This window comes from Salminus brasiliensis, chromosome 9, assembly GCF_030463535.1.
Source record: "Salminus brasiliensis chromosome 9, fSalBra1.hap2, whole genome shotgun sequence".
Taxonomy (NCBI): Eukaryota; Metazoa; Chordata; class Actinopteri; order Characiformes; family Bryconidae; genus Salminus; species Salminus brasiliensis.
This window is the reverse complement of record NC_132886.1, coordinates 39,807,618-39,830,403: the sequence shown is the minus strand read 5'-3', so window position 1 is coordinate 39,830,403 and position 22,786 is coordinate 39,807,618. Positions and strand designations below refer to the sequence as shown.

Here is a 22,786-nt window from a genome sequence, read left to right as displayed (position 1 = left end):
CAAGGAGCAACCCAAACACCCATGTGAGCTCTGAGAAGCCGCTAATGTCTGTTTTCAGTGGATACCAAGATGCTGGTAATTGTTCCCCTAGACGTCTGCGGTCAGAATAATTAAAAGTAACACAGATACACATTTCTAAAACTTTTCTTTTTGGCCTAATAATTGAATCTGACTTTTAATAAGCCGGAAGGTCCCTGAAGCTTACCCAATGCGCACTGTTTAACCAAGAACCCATTCCAGTGTCCCAGTTCCAGCAGTTCAGTCGTGATCAACCGAGAAAAAAAAAAAAAAAAAGCTGACCAACCTTGTTATGGCAGTTTTTTGCATTTCGTTTGTTTATCGTTCTTAGTTTTTCATTGTTTCTGTTCTGACATTTAGATCATCTGCTTGATCTGTTCGGCAACACGAGTGCGAGCAAGCTAGCTAGCTATCTCGTTCCAAGTTTCTGAGTTCCTTACTTAGAACTTAAGCTCTTCTCTTCAGAGCTTTTAAGTCTAATAAACATGGTTCTGTTCTTGTGTTTTGCTTTCTGTTATTTCAGTCCCACAATGGATCAGATGCAGCTTCAGTTCTAAACAGTTTTAAGTCTCATACATCTCACCAGTTGCAGGCCCACGTAAAACAGTGGTCACCAGCTCCCTACCTGCTGATATAAATGTATTAGATTGGGTTGATTAGGGTTGGAGGTAGATCTCGAGGAGCTGGGTTTGCGATTGTTGATCTACGTCACATGGCAGCGTTTTACATATTCTAGAACCTTGAGACAGATTATGCGTTTGAAGTACAGGTCCTAGACCCACTTTGAGAACATTGGTTTTAGAGCATGTAAAACACTGCTGTTGGACGCTGCCTCTGAGAACTTTTGCTCTCGCTGCTTCTCCACAAGCCCAGAGCAAATAGCCATTTCCAGAACTGAGGGCATAGCAACCAGGAAAAGGATTTCACTTCAGTCACTTATTTTGATTAAAGACAGTCACTGATACTGTTGAAATATTTGTTGGGCAAATTCCTCAAATGAACATTAATTTGGTTCTGTTTGTATGGAGGTAATATCTGTGTCTGTCCACTTTATTAGAAAACCCTACCTGCACATCTTTCTGGTCCACTATAGTGTCCATCTGCTGCCCCCACCCCACCTCACCTTTCTTAAAAAAACTAGATGCTCCAAATGGTTCTTTGAGCAAAGCCACAGAAGAACCATGTTTATAATAGAGATGTACAAGTGTGAGGAACCTTTACATCTAGTGAAGGTGCTTCCAATGGCTCCACAAGAACCCCTTTTGTAATGGAGATGTAGGAGGGTTAAGAATCTTCTCATCAAGTGACGGTGCTTTAGACCTTTAAAGGTTCTTCTACACTCATTAAAAAAAACTTCAATATAGTTGAAAAAAAGGTTCTTTAAGTGATGCTTCTATGGAGATATGAGAGCGTAAGGAACCTTTACCTCAGGTGAGGGTCTTTTGGAAATCTAAAACGTGGTTCTTACTCGCATTTCTTCCATCCATGGGTCACAATGGAACCATATGTGTTGAAGTGCAGGTGTTTCTAATAAAGTGACAGTCCACTGCTGCTTTAAACTGTTTTTTTTTTCTGGGACGACTGGTAGCAGATAAACTCAAACGCTCAAATTCACGTGTTAATCTTTCTCAAAGATCTACAGAACATCTTCATAAGCAGCAGATCTTAGGATTCGCAGCTCTTTGGGCTTTAACTTGGATATGGAACCAAACCAAGCCACTTAAGACATGCCAGGCCCCTACAAAAGCAACCTGTTGAACGTGCATCTTCATGCCTGGAACTGTTGGAAGCTCAACCCTTGCTGGCACCCTGAAGGAAAGCTGAAGGTTCCCCAAATTAAATTCTTGACTTGAGATTCTTGGGTGTATCTAAACTTAGCCGGCACACAAACCGCCCCGGCGACTGACTTCAAACGGGGGCAGTGGGCGGCTAAGCCAATTAGCACAGCCGTCCATTATGCTTGCATGAATATTAATATCATCCTCTGGCAGGGCTGAGCGGAGCATTTAAGACAGATTTACGCACGTCAGATTCGGATAGGCAAACGAAGCCAACGATGATAAGTGTTTTTTTTTGTTTGTTTTTTTTTTGGGGGGGGTGACATGGGGCTTGTTCCAAGTGCAGATGCTGAATTCATCTGTTTAATTGTGAAAAGGGTGCTAAATTAAGAGCAGTTCATACAGAAAGATCTGGGTTTCTGTGTCAACGCTTGACTCACGGAAAGCAAACACATGCATCTGCGCTCTTTACGCAACGTATATATTCCAATTACAGAGGAAAACACACCACGGGACATCTCTGCCAACAGACTGTGGGCCTTCTCTGTCCAGGACTACCCAGAACCACTGTGAGGAACAAACACCCCCGGGGGGCACAGCGTTGCTTTACAAAAAACTCGGAGCAGTAACCCGAACAAATATCCAGCCAATTAGTTCATGATGCAGAGTTCAAAGGAGGAGAGGGAGGGAAGACAACAAGAACAGCATACAGCTTTTAGAATAAAACGGATATAAAAAAAGAAGAAATCCGAGGGGTCCTCGAATGGCACCGGAAAGCCGACTAACGAAGAAGGAATTACTTCAAGAGTCACGTTTCCAGTCCTCCCAGCTGAAGAACGCAAATCGACCACAGCCCGTACAGAAGCTGCGGGAGTGTGTGCTAGAAGCAGAGAGGTGTGGCAGTGTGGACGCCCAATGCCCAATCATCAAGTGTCTCAACAGAAGTCCTCCTGGATAGAAACATTAGGGACGTCAACTGGAGTCATCCCTCACTTTCGGGCCTTCATTTTCCGCCGTGTCTCCTTTCCTGGTCGTTTCTGTGAAGACACGAGGACAGACAGGGAAGATATGAACATCAGAAAACAGAACAGAACTGGTTCTTACATTACATGGTTTACAAGCGGTTCTTCTACAGCATCACTCAAAGAACCATCTGAGGAACCTTTATTTCGTGTATATATATATATCTGTCTCCGGGTTAATTTTTAATAATGTTTTTTTATTGGGGTCTTACATTCTTCTTCCCTCCTTTGCCAAATTTCTTTCCCCCTTTCCCGTGGGCCATCTTGGCCCGGAATCCCGACACGTCATCATGGCTGTCTTTCGTGTTCCTTTTGCTGCCCTTCTTCTTGCCTCCAAAGCCAAACTTCTGGTCCTTGTACTTCCTCTTCGCACTCGGGCTAAGGAGAGGGAGAGAGAGAGCACAGGTTTTACTCCGAGAAAAATGAATGAGCAGCAGAACACGGTTCTCCTGCAATGACCATAGCAGATCTCATCAGCCCACAGGCATACAGTGATCTAACTGCTAATGCAACATTTATCCAGTTAACCCAGTCTGTATATCATGTAACTACATGTTCTATATGTCCTAATGTTTGTGGACACTCGTTCTGATGAATGCAGCTTTAAGCTGCACCCATTGCTGACACAGATGCACACACACAGCTTATCTAGTCCCTTTAGAGAAGTAAACATCATGAACCTATTGGCAACCTTGCTGCCTAATGGGCAGGCGTGGGCTACAGAGGGGTATAAAGCCCTCCAGCATTAAGGGGGGGGGGGGGATAATTCAACAACTAATGTTCTTGTTGCATGCAATCAAATCCTCTCCCCAAGTCTAGTAAAATGACTTTTCCTTGGACAGCAGACGCAGTTACTCCCACAAAAGCAGGATCAACACTTACTCTTGATTTTGGGGGAAAAAAAACCACATGAACGTCCCAATACTTTTGTCCTTAGCCTAGCTAAATAAGGGGGGGGGGGGGGGGGGTGTTGAGAGACCCCCTGCAGTACATAAATCATTCTAACACAGCTGAGGTCACACTCACCCTCTTTTGCTCATCGGTTTCTTGGACGAGGCTGGTCCGTTCTTCCCCTCCTTATCTCCTTCCAAGAAGTCCAATTTGTCGGTCATACCTGAGGAACACCAACACTGATGAGTGCGTTTTCACAAGCCTAAAAAAAAAAACCACCCAACATTTCAGAGGCGAGGGAACATGTTCTACTGACTGCACTACAGAAGAATACCTTTCTGATATTTCTTCACCGCCATCATCATGTTCTTCTTCTCCTTCTGCCTCTTCTGGAGAACCTCGACTTGGACCTGCAAAGCAGCGGACGCTCAACAACAACTCAAACTGTTTAACCGGTTCAGCAAAGCAACAAGGGCTGACGCAAAGGCTGACCTTCTTGCCGTACTTCCTCTGTTCTCTCAGCTTCTTGGCCTTTTCGGAATTCTCAATTGCCACTTGCTTCTGCATGAGCTTCTTCCTGATCTGCGAAAGAGACTCAGGAATATTATGCCTTCCCAAGAAGAATGAGGACTTCACATCTCTACGTCTATGCTTGCTTCAGAGCGCCCGTGCTATTGGTCAATACTTTTCTCAGGAGTTTATATAACCCGTGTTTGTTCAGAGAAGCAAAAGCAGGTCAAGAACCTACCTTCTGCATATGCTGGTCAGTCTTGGACATCTCTGCGAAGTAATCGTCCGGTCGCTTGGTAAGAATCTTTAGCTTCTTTAACTTTGGGAGGGCCTCCAGAACCGTCGCTTGAGCCTGGCGATAGCTGGAGATGCAACAATACAGGGTAACTATTTCCATCAACAGGGGTCTTGGGGGTCAGTAGGAGGTATTTGACCACAGGCCCAACAGTCTTGTGGCCTCCCAAACAGAAAGCTTACTTACAAGTACATTTCCCTCTGGAAATCATCCTCTGCATTGACGTCATCATCGCTCGGTCTTCCTTCAGCTTTGGCTAGAACGTCAACAGCTGGTTGGTTGGTGAGGTCCAATCTCTCAACCCACGGCAAGTTCTTCTTAAAGTCAGCCAGGCACTTCTTGAGACCATCCTTGGAGAACAGAACAGAGGTTTGTTAGTATTAGTACTCAACCATGAATCCACCTGACAGCACAGGATCTCCTCCAGTATGATGACCAGCAGAGAACTCACTACGTCGTTGACGGCCTTCTTTGGTTCTTCTAGAGGAATATTCAAGCCAGGTTTGAGGAGGCCCTTGGCAAAAGCCTCCTGAAGCTGAAAGGAGATGAGAGGAGGGTTTAAGTGACCTGTGGCTTTGAAGGCAACTCAGGTAAAATAGAGCATTAATCAAAAGTGATTCAATTTTAAAATGAAGCTGGAGAAAATGAACAGAACTTCAAAAGAGTCCCAAACAACGACCCGTCCTATAGGAGCACCTTTAGCCTCACTTTAGCGTCGAATCTACAAAACAGCCCCTTAAACGATCACTATTCTCACCTCCCCGTCGGACAACTCCTCATACTCCTCCTCGGACTCCTTCCCCAGCTGGCTGTCCTCCTCCATATCCACCATTTGAACACTGAAAGACTTTGTAAGGATGATTAAAAGCGGCGCTATTAGACTCTACCGTTTCTCTTCACGTGTGATCCCCACTCACAGCGTGGGCAAACACCGCCCGGGCACAAAAACTGTCCGGGTAGAAGCTGCGCTCCTCTGACAATAGTTCCGACCCGGACTGCGCGCCTCTAACGCGGTGAAGATTTTTTTTTTAAATACTTATTTATTTATTTATTATTATTATTATTATTATTATTATTTTATGTTTAACTCAAACTTTCTCATTATACCTTTAAATCTCATTTATTTTAGTTTTTTACTGTGGAATATGTTATATATGATATTCAGAAGCTCGCTCTTTTAAAAGCCGTAACTATTATTATATTTATATATTTATTTTTCATTCATTCACTCATATATGCCGTCATTCCTTCTGGAAACTGATAAATAAAGACTTTTATTTTGTTTAGTTGTCTTAATGATTAAATGGATAGCTGTACTTGTATCTGTTGTTGAGGCCAAAATAAAAGTTTTTCCAAAGTTTACTTGTTGAAGTGTAATTTCAACAAGCAGTTTCATCCGTACTCCCTTTAAAATGCCCCAAAATGAACTTTTTAAAGATCAGTATGATGCTTTATAAGCTGTATAAAATCATACTGACTGTATAAGCATATTTTGTAGCAACACATATAAATCTTATTCCTTTTGTATATTTAGAAATTTAAATGGCAAAATTAAAATGATGTTTATACTTCAGAAAAATAGTGCAATTTTAATTTATTATTATATAATATATATATATATTATATATATAATATTTAATATAATAGAATTTATTATTTAATATATTATTATAAAAGTGTTTACAAAGTATCTAAAGTGTCATTTCCACAAGGTTTTTGAACTTGATTTCTTCCCAAATCCCTAAATATTTATTTTTCTAAAAATGTCGATGCTGTAAAAGCTGTATAGCATGTACTGACTAAGTAACTACAGCGTTACTACAGTCCCTGTTCGTGATTGTACAAGTGTATAATATGGTATATATATATATATATATATATACACACACACACACACACACACACACACACTGCACAATACTATATACACTACAACACATTTCTATATATATACTGTCTAATACTATAATAGTAACATATAACATACACAAATAAACATATAACCTAATATATACTAATTTAAAACATATATATTATAATATATAGTATAAAGACAAATAAAAAATATAAAAGAAACAGATTTGAATTATATAGATAATATATGCTATAATCATAAATTAATATGTGTTTTTATTTATTAAATATGACTTATTTATGTACACTATTTTTTAGGTCTATAATTCTTTTTTTTTTAATAATTAGTAATTAGCTATATGAATAATCGATACGTCGTTGCTCTGGTGACACGGCCGCTTGCTGTCACCATGGTTACAGTAAACCTCGTCTCCGTGAGGAAGCTTTAGCGGAGCCTCCAGTGTAGCGATCAGCACTCCGTGACTCGGTGAGTTTCTCTATGCTACCAAACTAGGCAAAACTCCCTGAAGGACTTATCTATGTTTAATTTAGCTGCTTCTGGCAACATTTTTAATGTTTAAATACGCAGAAATAGCGAATTATTTGCGGACGAAAAAAAAGAAACACGAAAACAAGCAGGATTTATTGGGATTAATTGGGATTCGGATTATTTGAGATGGTTTTTGGGGTGTTTTGGGGTGTTACAGACTAAGGGAAGATAGCTGTAGTTTGTAGAAGTGATAAATTCAGGTCTTGGAAGTAAAAATCCACCTTAAATCAACGGCTTGTAAAAGTCCACTCCGGGATTTTGCTCCGACTGCCTGGGCGGCTCTGCTGCAGCGGAGCTGCAGCAGAGCCGCCCAGGCAGTCGGAGCAAAATCCCGGAGTGGACTCTTAATGCCTGGACCTGGATTTGCCACTTTTTGGTAGTTTCCACCTGTTTTAAGCAACCTAACGTTTTCGTAACTCCTCCAGTGCACCTTTATTGACTTATTAAGACCCAATACTTATATAATATCACACATATTATCATTTAATCCATCTTAACATCTTCTTTTCCACATTTCCCTCAAACCCCTAATGCATTCCCAAGGCATGGCTGCAGTGGTGGCCCAGTCACACCATGTATTCGGTCTCAGGACTGGAGTAAACAACAACCTCTTGTTTTTTGACGAACACACCGTCGTTTTCCCGTGTGGAAACAACTGCGTTCGCTATAACATCGACCAAAAATGCCAGAGGTTCATTCCAGGTGAGTGGGCTGTACAACATTTTGCGTCCGCCATGTTGGTTTCTGGGCCTAGCTAGCACTTTTGTTGGTGCAGAACTTTTAACGTCTTGCTCAAAGGCCCAACAGTGAGGAGCTTGCTGAGGCCGGGTATCAAACCCACAACCCTATCATCAATAGTCTGGTGCTCTAACCGCTGCTACTCAGGTACCGAGAGGAGCCAGGGCATGCAGGCTTTGGCCATCAGTGCCAACCGGCGCTACCTGGCTGTGGCGGAGCGCAGGGAGAAGGGTACCATCACCGTTTATGACCTCCAGCATGAGCAGAGCCGCAAGAGGAAGGTGCTGACCGGTGGAGAGGTCCCGGTGCGGGAGTTCGTCTGCATGGCCTTCTCCCCCGACTCTAAATACCTCCTAGGCCAAGCTGGAGGCCCCGAGTGGACCCTGTTCTACTGGGTTTGGGAGAAGCATAAGGTCATGGCCACGGTGAAGACCACAAGCACCGGCCCCATCCATCAGGTAAAACATTAAAACATTGCCCAAAGCATGCATACACTATTTGGACAAAAGTATTGGGACACCTGCTTATTCAAGGTTTCTTCTGAAATCAAGAACATTAAAAAGAGTTTCGCCTGATTTTGTTGGAGTGACTGTGTCTACTGTCCAAGGAAGAAGGTTCTGTACTAGATTTTGGAGGAGCATTGTTGTGAGAATTTGTTTGCATTCAGCGACAAGAGAGATTAGTATGGGTCAGGATGTTGGATGATGATCACCACCCCACCTCATCCCCAAGTCCCTAATGTATCCCAAAAGTATTGGATGAAGCACCAACCATCATTCCAGAGAACACAGTTCTCCCACTGCTCCATGGCTCAATGCTGGGGGGCTTTATAGCCCTCTAGCCCACGCCTGGCATTAGGCAGCATGGTGGCAATAGGTTCATGTTGATCTGCTCCAGAGAGTCCTATTCTATTGTCAGTACTTCTCATCAGGGCCTAGACAAGCTGTGTTTGTGCATTTGCACATGTGTCAGCCTTAGGTGCAACTTAAAGTGGCTGAATGAATACATTAGAAGGGGTGTCCACAAATATTTGGACCTTTGAAGCGATAGTTTGGAGAAAAGCTTGGACTTGGAGCTGGCCAGCTGTATGTCCTAGTTACGCTCTTTGTCCACTCATAGGTCAGCTTCAACCCTCAGGACAACACGCAGATATGTGTGAGCGGTAACGGCGTCTTCAAGCTCTTCCGCTACAGCGAAGGGGCCTTGAAGCAGTTCAGCTCCGTCAAACTGGAGACGCAGAACATCCTGTCTCATGCCTGGATGTCCGAGGAGAGGGTCATTGCTGGCACGGAGACGGGCCGGTTGCTGGTGTTCGAGTCAGGGGACCTGCGCTGGGAGATGAGCGCCACCAGCAAGGCGTCCACCCAGGAGGCTGAGAGGTGGGTAGATGTTCACTATCGGAAACATCTGTTAGAGATCACTTCAACGAACAGTTCAGAGAAAATTCTGATGACCACGATTAAGGACTGACCCAAGACGCAGCCGATCAGTCAAGATATGTTCGGTATGTGGAGTCGACTCACAGCTGAGAATCGACTCACACGAGAGTCGACTCTTTAAACCTACTTACAACGGTTTTCTACCACTGTTACTGACCAGTATACTTTTATACGTTTTCTGCACAGTATACTGACCACCCTTTAATAGTTCTCCTCCCTGACAGAAAAACGGATAAGAGGAAGTCGGAGGACGCCCCCCCTGCGGCGACCACATTGTCGCGGGTGACGGCCATCACAGCCTACTCTAAAGGCTTTGCCTGTTCAGCCGGGCCAGGAACCGTGTGCCTGTTTGAGAAAACAGAGGAGAAGGACGGCTACAGGAAGACCAGGGAAATAAAGGTGAGCGCTGCTGAGGAATAGCTTAGGGAAGTGGTGGAAGCTTATAGCCCACCGATTAGCACCAATCATTCATTAGATTAGGCATGTCCTAAACTCGATTCGTGACCTTTTGACATGATCTTCGATGACCAAGCTCTTTTTTGGAGAACATAGACAATCGAAAGTGGAATGATGCAACCTCAGGCTCCAAGATATGTAGGTGTCACAAACCGTGCTGTCTGCTCCGATCTCCAGATCCCCCCGGACCCCTGCGGTAATGACCCGAGCCAGGCGGAACAGCAAGAGATCACCACCATGTGCATCAGCCCCTCAGAGGAGACGCTGGCCACCAGCACTGACCGTGGCCAGCTGTACCACATCACCCTCTCCTCGGTTGAGATGACCAAGGTAGGGACCTACGACTTATAGGACACTTTAAAATCATGTACATAAGAAGCCAACTTTAGCCTCATTGTTTGGGTAGTAAATCTAGCCTAGTCAGGTTGACAGATTAGCTATCTGCTCGATGTACAGTCCAAACATCTCAAACCTTATGGTAGCTACATTCCAGCAGGCAGGTTTTAATCTCAAGGTATCTCAAGAGGTGCCATAGAAAGCATTTACTCGGGGAGTCGGGGTGGGAAATACTCAGATGCAGTTTAACAAGCTTATTTACCACCCTGTTATTCTACTGTTAAGTGAAACATGCTGATCCTTTCATTGAGTACTGGTGGGGGAGGTCGGTACGGTGTGTGGTCAGCTAGCTAAAGAGCTGGGTTAGCCTTTAGCCTAGCACCCGTCTTGCACCAATTTGCTTCACGCAGCGCTTCCTAGGCCTTTCATACGGTTTGAAAGGCTGCCTCTGGTGGGTGGGGTTATGTAAAGTTGGGGGTGTAAAGAGACTGTGAATGAGTCAAGACTGTGATGTAACAGTTTTGGGAGTTTGGAATTGGCCTCGGTTTGTCAGTTCCATGCACTGGTACTCCATTCTAGGGCACCTTTAAGATCTTCTGCAAAGGAATCAGTTTCACTAGGTCCCCTCTAGGTCCTCTCTCTCCTTATCTGTAGTAGCATGTTTGCATGTGTGCCAAACTAACCAGCGCTCTTTGCTCCACTGCGCTTTTTTCAGGGTGAACAGGCCCAGTTCGAGTTCCTGTCTCAGTCCTTCCACTCTGGCAGCATCACTGGCCTGTCCATCTGCATGCGTAAACCCCTGATCGCCACCTGCTCGCTGGACCATTCTGTTCGCATCTGGAACTTCGAAACCAAGTAAGAATGTGGAGTGATGCAGATGGGCCTTAGGAAGCAGCTCCATGCAAAACCCAACCTGGTTCAGGTTTTCCTGGTTCAGGTTTTCCTGGCACAGAACGCTGGACGGAGGTTCTCTCAGAGAGTTCCTCCACTATTTGTTATCATTTCTGCTTTCTGGCCATTTTCATTCCTTCAGCTGGCCAGAAAGCGCGCTGGTCTAATTTTTTTCCAGAGTAGCATTTCACTTCACTGGACAGCACTTAGTTCTGAGAGTTAATTCATCTCAAGGTTCAGCAGGACAGAGAAGTCATGCATTTAATTTGAAGCCTGTGCTCTCTGGTCTGATGGAGCGGTTAGGGACCTTCTGCTGGCACCAGAGAAACTGATCGTCAGCCTGAGAGATCCAGGCTGAGCAGCCTCGAGGACATTCTGCTCAGATACAGCTTTACTGCTGACTTTCAGCTCCTTTTGCGGGCAAACGGAGAAGCAGGGGTCTTGATTCTTCTAGTCTTTTGTTTTTTCTAGTTCTTCAAGTTGACCTCGACTGTTCCTGTTAACTGCCCTTTCTTATGGGCATCAGTTATGTCTATGTGCTAGGTAGCTGCTTTGAGGAGCCCATGGCTGATGATTGGTGGGCCGAGGTTTGAGGAAACTTTTGTAAAGCTTTAAAATTTGAGACCATGGTAGAAATGACATATCTGCGAGCTGAAATCTCTTGGGGTGTCCAGACTTTTAATGGAAGCTGGTTTGCTGCAGTGCTCTGGAGCTGTATAAGGAGTTCCAGGAGGAGTCGTACAGTGTGGCTCTCCACCCCTCTGGGCTCTTCATCCTGGTGGGATTCTCTGACAAGATCCGGCTCATGAACCTGCTCATCGACGACATCCGTACCTTCAAGGAGTTCACGGTGCGCGGCTGCAGAGAGGTGACGCTCTTTTACTTTCTCATTTACGCTTCATACAAGCTGCATCCATGAGAGTGTGGTAAAACCTCACTGTCCTCTCTGTCCACAGTGCGTCTTCAGCCATGGCGGACACATGTTCGCCGCCGTCAATGGCAACGTGATCCATATCTACTCCACCACCATGTTCGACAACGTCCTGAACCTGAAGGGCCACAACGGGAAGGTTCGTACCAGTACTTCAATGCTTTGTCCTTCTGCAGCGCACATGAGCTTCAGAGCATCGGGGCAGATCTGGCTTGGCTGTTGGAGGACCATGTGTTTCAGGGCAGCAGAAGCCTGGACTCATTTAGTAAAGCTCAGCTGTTTTTGAGAAAGTCATCAGTGCCATATGGCTGAACCCTTAAATAGAACAAGATCAACAGAGCACATTTTGCCATCTGATATGAATCAGCTGCCACTGCAGTTGCGAGTTTAAGAACATCTGAAGATCAAGCGCTCGGCCCCGAGAGCAGTCACCCTCGCTATTTGTCCAGCACATGAGGACGTTTTAAAGTACAGCGGTCTACTGATGCCTCTTGCTGCCAGTAACGGAAACACCACATGAAAAAACCCTCAGGTACGACATACTTGGAACCACTGTGATGTTTTGTTGGTCTTCAGCATCATTAGGGGCGGTATCATCACCCCCAATCAAGTCATGCTGGAGCTGAAGACCAGGGTGATGGAGTTAAAGATGGAGAACGAGCACCAGCCGCAACTGTAGGACATGACATGGCCAAATGTTTGTGGATACCCCTTCTAATGAATACATACACCGATTTACTGTGCACCCAAGTTGTATCCATTTCTGACATATATGTGCAAATGCACACACAGCTTGTTTAGGATCTGCCAATAGAATAGGACTCTGCCTAATGCCAGGTGTGGGCTAGAGGGGTATAAAGCCCCCCAGCATTGGAAGAACTGTGCTCTCTGGAATGATGGTGGTGGTGCTCCATCCAATACTTTTGGGATGAGTTGGGGGTGAAGTGGGGTGGTGACTTATGTCCTTGTCGCTCCAAAGTCTTCTTCCCTGGACAGTAGAGACAGTTACTCCAACAAAAGCAGGATAAACTCTTTTAATAGCCTTATTTTCAGAAGAAACTATATAAAGTAGGTGCACTTTGTTCTATATAGAACTATTGCCTTTAATAAGAACCCCCTAGCTAGGATGTACTTTGAACCACAGTGATTTTGCTGGTCTTTAGCCTCATCAGGCACTTCCAGAATCAAATCATGCTGGAGCTGAAGACCAAGGTGGAGTAGTTACATATGGAGAATGAGTACCAGTCACAGCTGAAGGACAAGAACTGTAACAAGTAAGACCAAGGAAACTCACCAAAAAGGATATCTGCACTTGGCTGGATATTCTTGGGTGTTGGACCCACTCTCAACCGAACAGTGAAAACACTGGGCCTGATACACTTATACCTGCATAACAAACACTATCATCAACACTACTATACCAGTGTCACTGCTGTCCTAAAATGCACCACTATCTAATATTTGGTCAGTGGTGGTCCCTTTCTACTGAAGAACATGGTAGAGGGGGCCTGATTAGACTGTGCAGTAGCAGATGATACTATATGGTAGATGTTTCTGATAAAATCACCCATGAGAGCAAGTTTCATGTGGTGTTTTCATTATTTTGTCCACCCCGGTTCTAGGCATCATAAATTCATGATGTCACACTATCATAATGATAGCCTAAAAGCACGCAATCAGTAATCAATAGTAAATGATGAAATGGTGGTGAAATATAGCTGAATTAATGCCTCACCCTTCACCTCCTTGATCTTTATCCCGCCTACAAAAGCACCCAGACAGCCTCTAAAAGCACATTAAGACCATTATTAAAGATATATGCCTATATCCATTACCCAAGCCTGAGCTCTGATTGGACTCCCCAGGTGCGGTCGATCGCGTGGAGTGCTGACGACAGCCGTCTGGTCTCGTGCGGGATGGACGGAGCCGTGTATGAGTGGAACGCTCTCAATGGAAAGCGCGAGTCTGAGAGCGTGCTCAAGTCCTGCAGCTACGCTGGCGTGACCCTGTCCCCCGACAACAAAACCATCTTTGCTGTGGGAAGTGACTGCACCGTAAAGGAGATCCAGGACTGCCAGGCATGTCCAGACTGATCATTTCACTATGGGGGTTTTGTTGTATGTGGATCTATAGGACAAAATGTCAAGTCTGGCATGTTGGGATTCGAACCTATGACATTCTGGCTTTTGACAAGCAGGCAGTTAGACAGTTATGCCACCTTAGATCTGTGAGAGTCCACCATATAAAACAATAAAAAAGTCTTTCTTGGACACAGATGCAGTTTCTAGACTGGTGAACTGTCTTGTAATTGGTAGGACATAGGTTCTAATCCTGGTAACACCACAGCCCAACGGCAGTCACATTAACATTCATAAAGTCACTTCATGCCTTGAGCAAGCTTACAAAATTCCTTCCATTCGTTCTTGCCGCAGATCCTAAGGGAAATGCCTTCAGATGACGTTGCCTTCACAACCATCGCCATAACCCGCTCAGGACGGGCTCTCTTCACAGGGACTGCCTTTGGGACGGTGAGGGCCATCAAATACCCGCTACCCTTGCAAACAGACTGGACAGAGTACCAGGCCCATTCTGCGCCCATCACTAAAGTAAGTGTGCGAGGGAAAAGGTCATCCCTCTGGAGTTTTCTGTCGGTAGCATCATCATGCTGACGGTGCCGTGTGTCTACAGATGATGGTCACGTTTGATGACCAGTACCTGCTCACGGTTTCAGAGGATGGCTGTCTCCTTATCTGGAAAATTATCGACAAAGAAGGCAGAGCGCTGAAGAGAGACAAAGAAATCAGCTACGCAGAGGAGATCCTCATTACCAAGTCTGATCTAGAGGAAAAGGTAAACACAAGCATGCTTTGAGTGGTAATATTCAGCATTACAGGTTGCTGATGCTGTATCCTTGAATTGGGCTTGGGCAGTATAATGGTAATACCGTATACCGCGGTATCTCAAAACTACGACGTTTCTGATGTGTCAAATTTCTGTTCCTCCTGCTGCACTGGACTGTAGTTGATCAAGTCTATGTAATGTTGGACGAACCTCTTTTGTGCTGACTAGACCCGTCTACAAAAGGTTTCCATCCATCAGAACTACTTAAGCATCCCAATCATGGTCCCAATGTTGTCATGGTTACTCTTATGAAGGAACCCTTGTAGAACCTCTTGTTTTAACCTTTTATCCTGTTGTGAGGAATGCAGTTATGAGGGTAAATCACTGAAGTGTAGGCCTCTGTACCGGGTCAAAGGAGTGAAACAGCGCATGATGTATTTGGAACTGCAGTGATTTGTGCTGTACTTCAGCCCTTATGGAATGACTGTGTGTGATGAACTTCATCATCATCCAGAATCAAATCATGCTGGAGCTGAAGACCAGGGTGGACGAGCTGAAGATGGAGAATGAGTACCAGCTGCGGCTGAAGGACATGAACTACAGCGAGAAGATCAAAGAGCTCACCCAGAAGTTCATCCAGCAGATAGAGTCACTGAAGACCGAAAACCAGGTTAGTGATAAATCAGCAGCCTAGCCACGTTACGAAACACAGCAAATATGATGGTTTGTGGAGAACGTTATGTTGCACAGACATGAATTGGTGGGACCATCTACAGTTTACAGGATAGAAAGGGAGTATAACTCTTTATCTCGCTGCAGGTCTTGAAAACGGAGAAGGAGAAGCAAGCACAGGTGCATCAAGAGGCCCTGAGTGAGGTCTTGGAGAAGCATAGCAAAGAGCAGCAGGACCTGGGTAGATATGACCAGTTATACTGACTGTTAACTCTGTTAGAATGTCGCTTACGTAGCTCTGGGCGATTTGACCTCAAATCAGTATCACAATTAATTGAGTGTTTTGCAATTATTGCGATTAATGACCAATTACAGAAGCCGCTGGAGTTGCTCAGTTGGCTCGGTATGACCCGGTCCGATCCAGTGATAGTGGATCAGAGCAGAGCGCCTAGAAGACTGCCATTAACAGACAGGATTCTCAGCCGTTTCATGCTTACTCCAACTTTCCGTTCCACCTTAAATGGAACTCTAGGCTTGGGTAATGGCTATATGCTAGTGCAGGTTTGCTAAGACTTGCAGGACCTTGCGTTCACAGAGTCCACCAACAACCAGAAGTTGATGCTGGAGTACGAGAAACACCAGGAGCTGCAGCTGAAGTTGCAGCGGATGCAAGAGAGCTACGAGGAAAAGCTGCAACAGCTGGAGGACAGCAAGGTCCACGCCCTGAAGGAGATCACGCAGTTTTACGAGACCCAGATGCAGGAGAAAGTCCAAACATTAGGCCAGGTGAGGACGCCATGCTGATCATTAGTTTGGTCTCGACCCCCCTTAGACTCTGTAAAGACTAGTGATAGTCTTGGACCTGTCTTGGCCTGGAAATGGTGAACCCGTTCTGATTTTAGCTGTGGTAGAAGTGCCTTCACCTCGGTTTGATGTTCTTCATCTTCTTCTTCCAGTGTCAGGACGAGTCGCGGCAGCAGGTGCGAGAATTTGAAGAGATAAAGAAACAGATGGAGGAGGACGGCGACCGCGAGCTGCAGGACATCCGCGTCAAATACGAGCGCAAGCTTCGGGAAGAGAAGGACACCAACGTGAAGCTCAAGGGAGAGACCGGGGTCATGAAAAAGAAGGTCTGTAGCTGCACTGTGTGCTGAGTAGACAGGCCGGCCTGTGTCTGTGTGAAGTGGTTTAAGCATACGCATGTTGTTGTGCTGTGTAGTTCAGCAGCCTGCAGCGGGAGATCGATGACAGGAACCTGGAGATCGATAAGCTAAAGCTGGAGCAGAACAAGCTGCAGGGAGTCATCAAGTCTCTGGAGAAGGACATTCTGGGCCTGAAGAGGGAGGTCCAGGAGAGAGATGGGACCATCCAAGACAAGGTGATACAGACACCATGAGCTCAAGTACAGTATCTAGAGGAGAAGAACCAGGTAAGCCAGGTGGTGGGTGGACGGCAGGCAGCGGATCTCCTCGGCTACCTGCTCCCTGCACCCAGCCACTAAATTCTGCTGTGAAGTTTTAATAGCACCACCTTGTGGAGGATTCTTAGCCTGCAAGTTAGTTAGCTAGTTAAACAGTGGCCAGGAAAAGTATGTAAATGAGATTTTCCTCTGAAACTGAGGGTTTATGAAAAGAGTACAGAGTGTGACGGTATTCTGGCCACTGTTCTCTTAGCGCTCTGCCTGCTCATAAATCAATGGATGGATTACATTTACAGTGTTTTCGCAGGATTAAGGTCGTCCGCATTCAGGACTTATAATAGAAGATCTGGGCCACATATGTGTAATAAGCCTGTCTAAGATGAATTACTGTAGTTTGTTGCTGCTTGGTGTAGCACTGCAGAATAAGCTAGCCATTAACCATCGAGACAGAGTGAGCTGGACAATAGATCAGGCGGCCCTCTGTTCTGCCCCTGCAGGAGAAGCACATCTACGATCTAAAGAAGAAGAACCAGGAGCTGGAGAAGTTCAGGTTTGTTCTGGACTACAAAATCAACGAGCTGAAGAAGCAAATCGAGCCGAGAGAGAACGCCATCAAAGCGATGAAGGAGCAGATACAAGAGGTGGGAGATTTAGCCCCGCAGAGGTTAGCGGAGGGGTCTGTGAGATTTGTGAGAACACTTTCGGTGCTCAGCTTGAAACTGCTTCCTAACAGTCAGCAGCAAACGTCACTGTGCTGCTTAGTCACAGCGTCTTACTCACTGCTGATCAGAAGATGGTGTTTTTGTCAGATGGAGGGAGAACTGGAGCAGTTCCACAAGAAGAACACTCAGCTGGAGCTGACCATCGCTGAACTGAAGCTGAAGCTCAAAGCTACGGACAAAGAGATGCACAAGGAGATGCAGAGGGTTGGCAATGACATTGTACACTACTGTGCTTCTACGTATGTCCGTTTCACTGCTGAGTTGTCTCCACCCTGGAGGATGCTCTGCTTACGCTGCTTGAAGATATTTTTATGATACGAAATAATCATGATAAACATAGTAATGAGTATTAAGTATGAGTAATAAATAATAAGAGTGAGTAATAAGTAATACATGTGAGTAATCCATAATAAGTGCAATACATAATACGTAGTACTTATTACTCATAATTAATAAGTATTAATTTGTAATAAGCTTAGTAATGAGTATTAAGGATGAGTAATAAGTAATAAGAGTAAATTAGTGTAGTGTAATACATATTAATTATGAGTAATAAGTAATATGTTTAAAAAGTATAAGTAATAAGTAATATGTATGAATAAGTCATAAGTGTGAGTAATATGTAATTAGTATGAGTATTAAGTATGTAAGTCATAAGTGCGTAATCCATAATTTGTGTAATACATAATACTTATTACATGAACTTATGAGTAATACGTAATAAGCTTGATAATGAGTATTAAGTAGGAGTAATTCGTAATTAGTGTAATACATATTAATTATGAGTAATAAGTAATATGTTTAAAAAGTATTAAGTATGAGCTGTAAGTATAAGTCATAAGTAGTAGGAATGAGTAATAACTATGAGTAATAAGTATTAGGGATGACTAATAATTTAATTAGGTATGAGTAATTAGTATGCATAATACATATTAATTATGATTAGTACATCATAATTAAGTATGAATTAAATGTATTAGGTAGTAGAAAGTATTAAGTATAACATTAATTATGTGTAGTACATATTAATCAGATATTACGTATATGTACGTATATGTATAAGTAATATGTACTTAGTATAAGTAATATTTATTCATTATTAGTACTACCTGTTAATAATCAGGCTGTAGTAATAAGTACTTAGTATGAGTTATACATACTTAGCCAGTCGGTGCGGGTTTTGTCAGAGCTGGCTGTTTGGTCCGATCACTGCATTATTTCAGCACTAAACATGCAAACCTGTAAGGCACCTAATAATTAGTGTAATACATATTTATGAGTAATGAGTATTAAGTATGAGTAATTAAAATTAGGTATGATTAATAAATAGGAAAAGCACCACCTGGGCCAGTATAACGGTCTCGTCTTCCCAGGTCAGGGACGTGGAGGCTCTGGTGCGGAGGTTTAAGATTGACCTCCACAGCTGCGTGGGGTTCATCCAGGAACCCAAAAAGCTGAAAGACAGCATCCGAGAACTTTATGAGCACTATGTCCAACAGTCAGACGTGGTAAGACATGCACACACATACACACACATCCGCACACCTCAGTAAACTCGTACCAGACTGAGCATGGTTTCTGCGGTAGGTGGAGATAGTCGGTGTGGACGCAGACATCCAGAAGGAGTACAGCAGGCAGAGGGAGCATCTGGAGAGGAACGTGGCCTCTCTGAAGAAGAAATTGGCCAAAGACACAGAAGTCCACCGGGCGGCCAAAGTGAAGATCATGAAGGTGGGGGAGCTTTCTCATGTTCTCCTGTTTTTTCACTGGAGAACCCCAATGATCTCGTGATCATTAGAATTCCCTCATGTTCAGCCAGTCGGTGCGGTATTTGTGAGAGCTGGCTGTTGGGTCTGATCACTGCATTGTTTCAGCACTAAACATGTAAACCTGTAAGGCACTTTCATGATGAAAGGAACAGTTCAGGAAAAAAATCAGATAACCACGACTGATCATTGAGCCCAGATGTCACGTCCCGTCACTCATCTTCAAAAACAACCTACATACAAAAAAAAACACTAATTAGGAATTCTTTTTTTTAATTGTGAACTGCTGCTTTAAAAATGAAGCAATTTAGACTTAGAATTCTGGTGGGTGTGTTATTTACACTATGTGTCCAAATGTTTGTGGACACCCCTTCTAACGAATGCATTTAGCTACATTTAGTTGTTTGTCTGGTCCCTGTAGAGAAGTGCTGCCTAACGCCAGGCGTGGGCTAGAGGGGTATAAAGCCCCCCAGCATTGAGCTGTGGAGCAGTGGAAGAACTGTGTTCTCTGGAGTGATGGTTGGTGCTCCATCTAGTACTTTGGTGGTGATCGTCCAACGTCCTTGACCTCACTAACGCCCAAACCCTCCAAAGTCTAGCCTAGAAAGCCTTCTTCCCTGGACAGTAGAGACAGTTACTCCAACAAAAGCAGGAGAAACTCTTTTTAATACCCTTGGTTTTAGAAGAAACAATGAATGAGCAATGTCCCAATACTTTTGTCCATGCCGTTTATGTCATTACAGTGATGAATTACATTTACTATCAGTACTGACGAGTTCGAGTCTGTGCTTCTGATTTCCTGGGCTGGTTTCGGAATGACCCCTGTTTTCTAGTTGCACTGTTGGCGTGAACATGCTGTGTGTTTTGCTCGTGCAGGAGAACGTCTCTCTGATTCAAGAGATTAACGATTTGCGGAAGGAGCTGAGGTTGGTCCGAGCACAGGTCCATGACTACGAAACCCAGATAGGCCTTAATAAGAAGAACAAGCCCAGGAGCTCCACAGACATCAGGAGTAAGCCACGTTTCCAATTCTCACTCACTAGGATGCACACATTGTGGACACAGATGTGCTAATGCACACACACAGCTTGTCCAGTCCCTGTGGAGAAGTCAGTAGACTGCCAATAGAATAGAATGCCAGGCATGGGTTAGAGGGGTATAAAGCCCCCCAGCATTGAGGACTTTAAGATGATGAGGTGATGATCCAGTGCAATCAAATCCTCACAGCAATACTCCTGGTAAAAAGGACAGAAAAAAATAAACAAGCAGGTGTCCCAATACTTTTGTCCATATAGTGTATATCTCCTCACTTTTGTTTTTGACTTTGTTCCCACCTCAGCGCCGGCTTCAGCGGGTACAGTCACACGGCTGAACTTCGAGGAGGAGGCTGAGCGAATTATCCAGCTGCAGCGTGTGGAGATCCAGAGGCTCAGGCAGGAGCTGCAGGGTCCCAGCCAAACTCTTGCACTGTCCACCCCGTCGTCCAGCACCAAACTACCTGCCCTGACCACATAAACACCAATAGGCCCATACTGGGCTCCCAATAAACTCTGTTACCTTTCTAGTCCAGATGAAAGTATTGGGAGATGTTGTGTTCGGTACGCATATATGGTTGATTCTTAAGGGTCTGGCTAAGGCCCTCCAGCACTGCAGATGGACACCATTTATTCCTTAACAGAGGGCCAAAATGTGCACTGTCTAGCAGTTCCTGATGAGCAGTTTGAGAAGCATTAGTCTAGACCATTAATACACAAGATTACACAACAGGTAACACAATGAAGACGGTGACATTTAGGGAGACTGGGGTTTGAGTCCCCTCCTGAACACCTATAGCAGCACTTGCTATATCAATAAGACTCCTTGGGCAAGACTCCTATCCAGTGAAGGGGGGGGGGGGGGGGGGGGGGGGGCTGAGGGGCCTAAATAAAAATAAATAAATAAAAATGTAAAATAAAAATGACCAAAAACACTCAAACAAAAAACGAGCCTATCATTTTGCATGACATTCAATCTAGCCTCATCCTGTTTCTCCCATTACACCAACCCCCCCCCCCCCCCCCCCTGAAAAACACTGGAGGGTGCTGCAATTGAATGGGAGTGAGCGGGACTAAATGACTAAACATGGTATTAAATGTATATGAATATCTTTCATATAGGATTATACTTTAATCTAAGAAAGTAAAAGAATGTGTTACATAAAAAATATATAGCTTTAGATTTAGGGCAGAATATGCTAGCACTGATGCTAAAGTTGATCCACCCACTGGCTGTAAGGGCTCACTGGCATCTTGAATGTTCATCAGAGAGCGTTAAAAAAGTCTGAGCGCTGTTTACAAACGTGTCGAGGAAACAGGAAAGGAGTGTTGTTTATCTGTATAAAAAAGTTCTGTAGGAATCTTCACACAGACGGATTTACTCCGAACTAAGGAGCGCTGGAAGACATCATTAAGTGGTACATCTCCTCACTACAGGTTATCTGTTCTGCAGGTCACGGCCTCTGCGAGCTACACTCACCCCTGATGCCCTTTCTGTACGTTATCACATGCCTCTCCATAGAAGTAGAAATTAGCCTTTACTCTACATTCGCCTACATCTCAGTGAATAAAGGGGCCCTAGCTAAGAAATCTAAGCTATGCCACTGCTGATCCACCTTCAAAAAGAACATCCAGCAGAACCAAAACAGAGCTGGAAAACGGGCGATTCCAAATCCTTCAAAAAGCCCCCCAAAATTGTGTTAACCCCACCAACTAGCGGAAACCTTTCAAGGCTAAACGCAGTGACTACTTACATATGGAAGTAAGGTTACAAAAGGTTAAGAGTTAACGCTAGGTTGACTGGATGAAGCACCATTCGAAGAAGAGTGCTTAACCAGGTGCTAGCCTAAAAGCTACCCCTACCAGACTCTACTGCACCCTCTACAGCTAGCTTACTGCGCCGACTGAACACTGAGAGGACCTAGACAGCACAGCAGCTCCTGTTCTTGTTACAGTGTTAAAAGCTGTGTGGCTGTGGGTCAGCCAACAAAAGCAGGGGTTGTCTTTTTTTCTTTCACAGGTGAAATAACAGGGTGGTAAACAGGCTTGTTAAAACGTATTTGAGTATTTTTCACCTCTACAAAAGTGACAGACTCACGATTTCTCCATAAACAGCAACTTAAACATTTAATAAATGCATTCTGTGGTAAACGTTACTCCGCTAACGCTAGCCACAAGCTGTATTGTTGCACTGATACTGACTGTGTTTCGCTTCAGTGCATCAATGATCCAGTTGTTCCTGATGTGAACAGCTGGGTCGCCCGTATTTCTAACATGTAAAAGAACAATCCCACTCTGAGATCAGATGGCTTTTGTTGGAAAAGTGCTGTTTCAGGCTACGCCAGTGAGACAGGCTAGGCTTAAGGGAGGGTGTGTGTGTGTGTGTGTGTGGGGGGGGGGGGGGGGTTCCAGCAGTGTCTCAGAGAGCTGGGCTTGGATCACGTGAGTGACCGCATCCCCGCAGCCACAGACTGGCCTTTATGCTCGCCAGTGTGACATCAGGGCTGATCTGGAGGCCGGCATGTTCCTCCGCTCAGCCTATTGTGTCTCCCACAATGCCCTGAAAGATCTCACTGCTTCTCTCGCGAGCGGCCGTCTGCCCGCTGCCTTCCTGAGCCCCCA

The 22,786-nt window shown here is 44.6% G+C and overlaps 2 protein-coding genes across 3 annotated transcripts; one reads left to right on the top strand and one right to left on the bottom strand.

Annotated features, from left to right (window-relative positions):
* Positions 1–2,137: 2,137 nt before the first annotated feature.
* On the bottom strand, positions 2,138–5,467 carry ebna1bp2 (EBNA1 binding protein 2). Its single transcript, XM_072687015.1, has 9 exons — positions 5,272–5,467; positions 4,966–5,049; positions 4,701–4,864; positions 4,458–4,581; positions 4,202–4,291; positions 4,044–4,119; positions 3,845–3,932; positions 3,031–3,196; positions 2,138–2,833 (listed from the first exon to the last, which is right to left on the bottom strand). The coding sequence occupies exons 1-9, from the start codon at positions 5,344–5,346 to the stop codon at positions 2,786–2,788; spliced, it is 915 nt and encodes a 304-aa protein (XP_072543116.1). The 5' UTR covers positions 5,347–5,467; the 3' UTR covers positions 2,138–2,785.
* Positions 5,468–6,793: 1,326 nt separating this feature from the next.
* cfap57 (cilia and flagella associated protein 57) lies at positions 6,794–20,994 on the top strand. Of its 2 annotated transcripts, XM_072687013.1 has the most exons (23): positions 6,794–6,855; positions 7,462–7,620; positions 7,804–8,114; positions 8,776–9,035; positions 9,320–9,494; positions 9,729–9,881; positions 10,603–10,742; positions 11,481–11,646; positions 11,735–11,848; positions 13,575–13,787; positions 14,142–14,315; positions 14,398–14,559; positions 15,065–15,220; positions 15,370–15,463; positions 15,818–16,008; positions 16,179–16,352; positions 16,442–16,600; positions 17,140–17,283; positions 17,452–17,568; positions 18,738–18,872; positions 18,952–19,095; positions 20,007–20,142; positions 20,470–20,994. In XM_072687013.1, the coding sequence occupies exons 2-23, from the start codon at positions 7,464–7,466 to the stop codon at positions 20,643–20,645; spliced, it is 3,651 nt and encodes a 1,216-aa protein (XP_072543114.1). In that variant the 5' UTR covers positions 6,794–6,855; positions 7,462–7,463; the 3' UTR covers positions 20,646–20,994. The 2 variants fall into 2 exon arrangements, with proteins under 2 accessions (XP_072543114.1, XP_072543115.1); XM_072687014.1 differs by lacking the exons at positions 17,140–17,283; positions 17,452–17,568; positions 18,738–18,872; ... (1 more) ...; positions 20,007–20,142; positions 20,470–20,994 and having other exon boundaries at positions 16,447–16,559.
* The last annotated feature ends 1,792 nt before the right edge of the window (positions 20,995–22,786 follow it).

Coding starts and splice junctions, on each gene's coding strand:
- cfap57 (XM_072687013.1), top strand. CDS start 7,464: ATGGCTGCAGTGGTGGCCCAGTCACACCATGTATTCGGTCTCAGGACT. Junction 8,115..8,775: donor GCACCGGCCCCATCCATCAG/GTAAAACATTAA, acceptor GTCCACTCATAG/GTCAGCTTCAACCCTCAGGA. Junction 9,882..10,602: donor CCTCGGTTGAGATGACCAAG/GTAGGGACCTAC, acceptor CGCTTTTTTCAG/GGTGAACAGGCCCAGTTCGA.
- ebna1bp2 (XM_072687015.1), bottom strand. CDS start 5,346: ATGGTGGATATGGAGGAGGACAGCCAGCTGGGGAAGGAGTCCGAGGAG. Junction 4,865..4,965: donor AGAAGGCCGTCAACGACGTA/GTGAGTTCTCTG, acceptor CTGTTCTCCAAG/GATGGTCTCAAGAAGTGCCT. Junction 4,120..4,201: donor AGAGGAAGTACGGCAAGAAG/GTCAGCCTTTGC, acceptor GCTGCTTTGCAG/GTCCAAGTCGAGGTTCTCCA.